We start from the raw sequence: 8,367 nt of genomic DNA, 5'->3' as shown, positions 1-8,367 counted from the left end.
TAGTTGTTCATAAGTGTGCGATTGTCACTTTTAAATACGGGTATAACAATGGCAGTGCGCCAGTCTTGTGGCAGATAATGAGTTACGAGTGATTTTCGGAATATAATTACCAAGTAGAAGGACATCCATTCAGCATACCGTTTCAAGAAGCATGTAGGTATTCCATCCGGGCCGACAGCTTTTTTTTAGTCCAACTGTATCAGCTGCTGAAACACGCCGCTCTGAGTAAAGCTGATAGCATCGATAGACGTTTCACGAGAATGTGCTTCGTCGTGTGCGTCGCTTTGGCTCGTGTTTCTTGCGAATACAGATTGGAAATATTTATTGAAGTGGTCGGCCATATTCGTTTTATCTGCAATAAGTTCTGCTCCCACTGTCACCTGCTTTACTCTTTCCTTTCTTTTATCAAGATAGCGCCAAAATTTCTCTGAAGAATTTCGCAGAAAACCACTAAGAGTGTGATTGAAAAATCTTTCTTTCTTTTGCAGCCGATAGCAACATTTTTATTTTTTGACGTAAAACCTGTATGTCGTTGAAGTCGGCTTTCTTTCTACGCAATCTTTTCAACTTCCGTTTCGCGTGAATGATATCCCTGGTGACCCATGGGTTGCGCTGCTTTGTTTTCTTAACTCTAGTTGGAACGTACCGGTCGACACAAGTACTGATGATAACTTTAAGACCCTGCCATAACCATTGAACTGATGCATTTTCAGAGGTACTTTCAAATTCATCAAAACAAGTTTCCAGGTAATCCAGGATGGATGTATCATCGGCCTTCCCGTACTCTTTGATTTCTACTCGAACCATAGGTTCCGCAGGAACGTTTGCAGAAGTAAGCACTTTCACGAAAATAATTTTGTGATCAGATATTCCATCGGTGACATTTGTTTCAACATCTCCTACATTATTTGAGATGAACACCAAGTCTAGTAATAACTGTGACTGAGGCGATATCCGTGTAGGTTGTCCAACTACTTGTCTCAAATTGTAAAAGAAAGCAATATCTAGCAATTAGAATCCACTCCGTTACCCTTAAGGACCAGCGGTTTTCTTGCCTTCGCATTACATGCCCTGCCCAAGCCCATTTCTTCCTCTTGATTTCAACTAAGATGTCATTAACCCGCGTTTGTTCCCTCACCCACTGCGCCCTCTTCCGATCTTTTAACGTTACGCCTATCAATCATTTTCCTTTCGATAGCTCGCTGCGTTGTTCTTAACTTAAGCTGAACCCTGTTTGTTAGCCTCCACGTTTCTGCCCCATAGGTGAGTACCGGTAGTATAGAGCTGTTGTATGCTTTTCTCTTCAGGGATATTGGTAACCTGCCATTCATGATCTGAGAGAACCTCCCATATGCGCTTCACCCCATTCTTATTCTTCTACAAAATACCATACATTTACTAATTGTGATACAATGACGTTGCCTTTGTTCTTTCTTTCTAATGCACGCTCGCGACCCTGCTCTTCTTGGTGCCTAACAAGAAATGCCACAGATGATGTTTTTCTGAACAGTCACCAGAGAAACAAGTGCTGTTGGGCTAACCAAAAAACACAGGAAGAAATATAGTGGTATTTCGGGGGTATTTGAAGCGTGGCTAGAAATGACAGATCAAAACTAACTATTCTATTGATTGCCTCGTGGCTAGAAATGACAGATCAAAACTAACTATTCTATTGATTGCCTTAGTGTATTTTGTTAACTGAAGGTGTTTTGTGATGTGTTCAAATTTCTGTTTACTATTGTTACTGGCTTGTGAAACTTTCTCGAATGGAAAAGCTGCGCCTGAGAAATGATCGATAAACAGCTCTGATGAAAATAACAGCGCTTGCGTTGTGTAGGAAAGCGCAGGCAGGACAGCTGGTGGCAAAATTTCAGCAAGCAAAGATGGGCCCAAGAAAGTGTAAACAAAAATGCTGCAAGCAGCCGATGACGCAAACAGCTGTCTGTAAAACATCAAGTATGCTCGAGTGGTCTATTTATTTCAAAATGACAGAATGTTCTCTTGAAATATGCGCAGACGTAACAGTCGCCGCAAAGAATAATATGTAGCAAAAAAAACTCATTTTGTGCACAGGATAGATGGCATAACGTACACAACAAAATAATGTCTAACATTTTGCTCCGTGTTGTCGTGAACCGCATGGGGTGGCAACGGGAGGAGGGATTCGAGGAAGTTTAATTCAGTTCCTGATATTTTGAACCACCAGCGGGTACCATACCGCCTGCTTTTGGAGGCGAAAGTGCTGGCTTTTATTTCAGTTGTTATGCAATGAAGCTTTTTTTTTTCTTATCAATAAAGGTCGTCGTAGTTAGTAAACAGAAAAATAACTTTTGAATGCTGTTCAAATGCCGTACGTACTTTTGCTGTACGTACTTTTTTTACGGCGGCAGATTCTACCAGCAGACACGGGGCACGGCAATGGGAGCGTCGATATCCGTTACAACGGCCAATTTAGTAATGGAAGCCTTGGAAGAAAAGGTACTGTCCACCTTCAATCCTGCACCGAAAGTCTACTACCGGTACGTGGACGACTGCTTCTGTATTTTGAAGAAGCAAGACGTCTCACGCTTCCTGGACAGCCTAAATGCCCAGAATGCGCATATACAGTTCACCCTGGAACTTGAGAAAGACGGCGCATTACCTTTCTTGGATGTACTGGTCCGCAGGGATGAGGGCGCCCTCATTTTCTCGGTCTATAAGAAGCCTACGCATACAGGTCGCTACCTCAATTTTATGTCTTGTCATCCGGCCGGCCACAAGACGTCAGTGATATCATCTTTAATAACACGTGCCGTACGCATCTGCTCAGATGACAACTCATTAAAGAACGAACTGAAGACGGTCCACCGGGAGCTGATTTGCAATGGCTATCCTAGTCGCTTTATCTGCAAAATTGAAAAGCGGATATTGAAGCCGGAAACACAGACCGACGAGACGTTCCAGGCGCGTGCAGCCATTCCTTACGTGCGGGGAATCAGCGAGGCACTATCGCGCGTATTTTCAAAATACGACCTGCGCATTGCCCACATCCCGACCAGCAAGCTCCGTAACCAGCTCGTGAACGTGAAAGATAGACTGCAGATTGAAGAGTATCCAGGCGTGATATACCAGATACCATGTGCTGACTGCCCCCAGGTGTACATTGGTGAGACGGGAAAGTTTACAAGACGGCTCAGTGAACACAAACGTGACGTAAGAAATAATAATCACGCGACTAACGCCATTGCACAGCATGTGCAAGAACATGGTCACGCGATTGACAGGGACCACACCACTATCGTCGCGAAGGAAAGGAACGTGTCATCTCGGCGCCTACTGGAATCTCTAATCATCCAGTCGACACCAGCTACCATGAACCGGATGCAAGGAAATATGCCACCAATCTACGCACGCTCGTTACTTCATGTGTTGCGTATATAAGTCGCGGCGCTTCCTGTCCCGCTCAGTGATCAAGGAACCCGTACGAGGTTCTGAAACGTCTAAAATTTCTTGACTTGGTCAGTAACCATATTCTTTTTCCTTTAAAAAAGTTATCGGACGTTTCATTTTGGGGTGACAGAGTTTCTGAGAATTAATAGCTGAAATGGTGCAGTCAGTGCATTTGTGGCAAAGCAGTGACAGTTTTTTCCCATTAAAGGACCCGACAGGAGACCACCACACGCAGAGCGACAAGATAGCGTCGTTTTTTATTCCATTTCTAACGCATGTAGTATTTTTTCGATCCGAGTCCAAGTGTATTTTCAAAAGAGATAAAACTTTTTAGTAAGGTGAACAGTCGCTTTTATAGTGGACCCAAAGAGCCAGCCTCCCATCGCAAGCAAAACTGCAATGTGTGGAATGCTGCGCAGCAATTTTCCAATTTGTTTCATGTTTTAGAGCTTCTTTCTCTTCTACAGTACCACGCTTGTGATATCCCTTATTCGGACGCAAACAATCGGCTTCCATGTTCTCTTTGCGTTGCGAGCCGCAGTACTGTTTAGAAGGCTTTCTGAATTTTCCAGCTGCCTCCCGTGTTTGCTCCTGAGCTCTTCCACAATCTACGACTCGTTAATACGAAAACTTACTCGCGAAACGTCGCACTTCTTAGTGGGAAAGCACTACTGAAAAATTAAAAAGTAGCATCTTTTTGGTGCTCAAAAAAAGCCAGAACTCCTCATGCTACGCTGGAAAAAAAAAATCTTTCGTAGCGCATTCTTGAATGAGGCTGCGGGTACGTAGTGGCGAGGTGGAAATTTCCGCCCCACCCTCCCCTCTCCGATGATTCTGGCATAGCCTTCAAATTTGTTGGTAGGCAATGGTTGTGACGGGTCATCTCAAGCGCGATCGATTGCTCTTGTTGCAGACCCAAGGAGCCCTTTGGCGTCTAGCACTGATCCTATCATGAACATGGCGCCTCTCCTGCTCTGCCTTAATGTGTTAGCATTAGAAGGAACACGTCGCGAAGAAAGTGCAGCCTTGAGGGAAGCCCTAGGATTGAAAACTTAGGCGCGATGTCCTGCCCGCCGGACTTTTAGCAACCAGCCTATCGTTGCAGGTGGAAGTTAAATTAATGAGTGTTCGCTAGAGATTGCTTAGGACGATCAACCTGAGTCATACAAGTCCCACAGGTGGCCGCACACGCCATTGGCGGGCAGTAGTCCATCGTTTAACGGTTGCCCCACAGCGCATAAAGTGGTATGAGGACTCCTAGGGAACGACGAAGGTAAATTGTAGAATGACCGATATTGTGGCAGTAAAGAAAATGACATGAAAGAACACGCCAAGTACGAAAAATAAAAGAAATGAAAAAGAAAACGGTGTGTGGTGAATGAGTGTTCTTCGTGCCGGCGTCCGCTCACGCATTTCCGTCGCTTTGCCCAAGCGAGCACCATTAAGACTTCTTTTTCCTTGCCTCGCTTAGTGTGGGACACCTGATGGCCGCCAGCAAAAAAACTGCGTTAGTGGGGCCCATACTAATGATACCTGATGTGACGGATGTAGGGAGTGTCGAGTGCAGAATGTATTGGCAACATGGACCTGGAAAATTGTCTCAAGCTTAATGTCCTCTATGCAACTGTCCGGCCACTCTCCATATTTATATCTAATCCTGCTACACCACATTTCACAGTGCAAAGCCTCAACAATGTTCTCTGATCAGTGTTTGTGGTTCACCTAAAGCAAAGTTCTTATAACGCGATGCTTAGAATGTGTTGGTAACTGGCGCAACCTACGTGTCGAAGCTCTTGAAGTGACATTCAAGCCCAACATTTAAGTTAACAAGACACGTCCACTGTCACATGACAAGCACGAACATGACAAGCACGAACACCTCATCAGGTTAACAGCTACTTAGGTTAATAGCTACTTAGTAACAGCTACTTAGGTTAATAGCTACTTAGTAACGAGAAGAGTCCAAATCCGCTCGTCCAGGTTTTTTTAGTGTAGAGACTGGGCGTGAGATTTGTCCCGGCAGCAGCGTAGGATTGCTCTTCTACAGGAGTACATTGATTACGTGGACAAAATTGAAAAGATTACGGAGGCAGGTAAGAAGACCTGGACAGTCCCACTGCGGGAGTCAGTGTATAGAACATTCTTTATGTTCCTTCATGCCTCCCCAACAAGCTGGAATCGTACTATGACTGACCTGCCAATGAGTAAATTGTGTTGGCTACGGCACAAACTCTTTTGTCATGAATGGCTGAAATAAAGCACATAAATAAATAATAGTGGCCTCCTCGAGAACGCGGCCATGATATCCGAATTCCACTCGACATGCCCTGCTACGCGCTGCCATAGTCACCGAGGCGTACTTCAGTGCAAGGACACGCACCGCCTTCCACATTTTGTGCACCTGCACGAAATGATTAGATCCCCAGACAGACCGGCGGGGTAGGATTCGGCTTAAACTTCTTGAAGCCGACCCAATACGGTCGTCATGTACTCCAAATATATCAGCTGATGCGCGATAGCTGACTACGAGGTAATGGAGCACATAATCCACGATAGCGGTGCACCGTTAGTAAGCTAGATCTAGCTGGGAACCGCAGAATCGCGGCACGGCTTATTTTTTGGCGTTAAAACGAAGGCTCAGGTGGTCTATCCTAGTCGAGGCCAATGTCTGCGGACGTTGAAGCTGTGCGACATTCTCGGCAATGAACACCATGTCGTCCATATAGACGAGCCCGGTAGTATTCCCGTACCAGGCATGCCATCCCATATAGGGAAGCTCTAGTCAAGATGGATACATCGTGCACAAGAGAGAGTAAAGGAGACAACTCTGTTGAAGCTGCTCTGTTGGCATCTGTGTGGGTTCGAATTCCGGTAGCAATGGTATACATTCTATATTTTTTATTTAGAGTTTTTTCCTTGTCACCCCCAAGGTCAAGCTTCACACAAACTGGTGAGCCGGTTCGACCTCATTAAGTGTTAGTTTCCCTCTAACCGGTGACGGTGCGAAAAGTTCTTGCGGATAGATGTAGTTGGGTACAAGGAAGCAAATTTTTCCTTGCGCGCTTTACTCCTTTTCCGCTTTCAAAATATGGCTTTCATCCCGCTAAAACAGTGCTGGTCAAACTACGCCTACCTTGCACTATTGGGTATTCAGAACAGGATCATTTTATCTGTTAAAGGGAACAGAGATAGATCACTTTGATATGAACAGCACTTTGCGTGGCTCTAACGGTGGTGTGTGGCGATGGGTGCTTTACTTTTGCAGTATATTTTACTATTTCCGTCTTTAGCTCCCTACCTTTTGCAATGATTCGCAAGGCTTTAGACATGCATTATCTATGTTCCTGGAATAGTCAGAGAAGTACGTCTGCTCGAGATATTACAGGCGGCATATTTTTTCCGAAGATGAGGATCGGGCGAGAAACAATAAAAAAAGGGCGTGATAACTGGAGTTGTAATCTTTCTGCAGAAATGCATAGGGATACGTGCTACTAAGACCACGCTCCTGAGAATTGTAGATTTCTGGTTTCACCAGCTAGGACAGAAACATCTAATTTGCCTGATATTAAGAGCCATTGTCACACGCTGCGCACCAAGCGTGTTCTCTAAGTGCAAAAGTTGATACATCATGCCTCAGGGGGCCAAATTTTTTTTTCAATCCATCCGGTTTTTAACCACCTTTTATGACATTGTTGTTTGTGCGCTTGTGAAGCTTTCGTCTTCGTTCCTTAAAGGGAAGCTGAAACGGTTTTTGGAGAATTCGAGCTTACTCAAGAACACGAATCTGTCAAGCTTCTAGATAAAGCATGAAAAGTATTTTTGCACTAGCATTTAAAATGATGTCATAATTATCGATTAAAACCGCGACGATGTTTAGGCTTCTTCTCACTACGTTGGAGGAGTGCGGAGAAATTCGGCACTGACGTCATTGTTGCCGAAATTTCAGATGTCCGCTGCATACGCTTGCATGCTGCTATGTGTCGTCAGAAGGCGGCAAACAATGCATCGTGAGCTTCACCTTCCAAGGCGTCGGTTTTCTTCCATGAAATAACTGTTTCTTCGCTGGACACGTAGGGCCGCCATACGTGACGTCATTATCGGGGCCTCTGCCCGTCGCTGTGCACTTCAGAGAAGCCTGAACGCCGACGACAACTTTATTGGGCGATTACACCACCCTTTTAAATGCTAGAGCAAAACGATTTCGCAGGCTTTACGTGAACGTTTCGCACATTCGGCAACCTTAAACTCACCGAATTCTAAAACCGCTTCAGTATACCTTTAAGGCCAATTCACACGACGGTCCGCTTGCCCACGGCCCGCGCTTTACGTATTCATGCCTCACCGCATTGAGAGGCATGCTGTGGCCCGCGGACTGGTCAAGCAAGGAATCACAGGTGCCTCTCCCATCGCGGGAATTAGCGTCGGCCCGGGAAGATGCGAGCACTAGCTCTGGTAACTGGGCTAGCAAGACAGCCCGGGCCACTGATGAATTGGACAAAGGGCCACACCCACTCTGTAGGTCTTCCTCTGCAGTTCAATAAAGTTCTCTTATATTCAGTCCCATCGCCATGGGTGGGGAGGAAAAACCGGTTCGACCAGCCTTGCCAAACGCTTCAAAATAATCTGGCCACTGTGGTACACCCAGTGCCTCGTCTGCTCCTTTGATGCGTCGCCTCCGCTTGATGTCATGGGATCGCAGACCAGTTTTTAGTGGGGTATGAACACGTCATGCGCAGGCCACGGGCGAATGGACCTTCGTGTTAATTGGCCTTTCGAAACTGCGGTAAAAATTAAAGGTGTATACGCAGGCTGGCATTGGAAACACATTTTAGTATCGGCTTACAGCATGCATAGGGGTGCCTTTTTAGGGTCATGTTTTTATAAGGTATCTTTTGCGGCGGCGGATCAAAAGTTTGGCCAGTAGCAGTATTTTATAAT

At 45.5% G+C, this 8,367-nt stretch overlaps 1 protein-coding gene across 1 annotated transcript; it reads left to right on the top strand.

Moving 5' to 3' along the window:
* The first annotated feature begins 2,418 nt into the window (after positions 1 to 2,418).
* Positions 2,419 to 4,485, top strand: LOC149348671 (uncharacterized). The gene is made up of 2 exons (XM_089541821.1): positions 2,419 to 3,145; positions 4,343 to 4,485. The coding sequence occupies exons 1-2, from the start codon at positions 2,419 to 2,421 to the stop codon at positions 4,483 to 4,485; spliced, it is 870 nt and encodes a 289-aa protein (XP_089397947.1).
* Positions 4,486 to 8,367: the final 3,882 nt, after the last annotated feature.

The sequence above is a fragment of the Amblyomma mixtum genome, chromosome 4 (assembly GCF_055824585.1).
Source record: "Amblyomma mixtum isolate Tamu chromosome 4, ASM5582458v1, whole genome shotgun sequence".
In the NCBI taxonomy this organism is placed as follows: domain Eukaryota; kingdom Metazoa; phylum Arthropoda; class Arachnida; order Ixodida; family Ixodidae; genus Amblyomma; species Amblyomma mixtum.
Note: the sequence above shows the minus strand (reverse complement) of the source record. Positions and strands in the feature narration are given on the sequence as shown.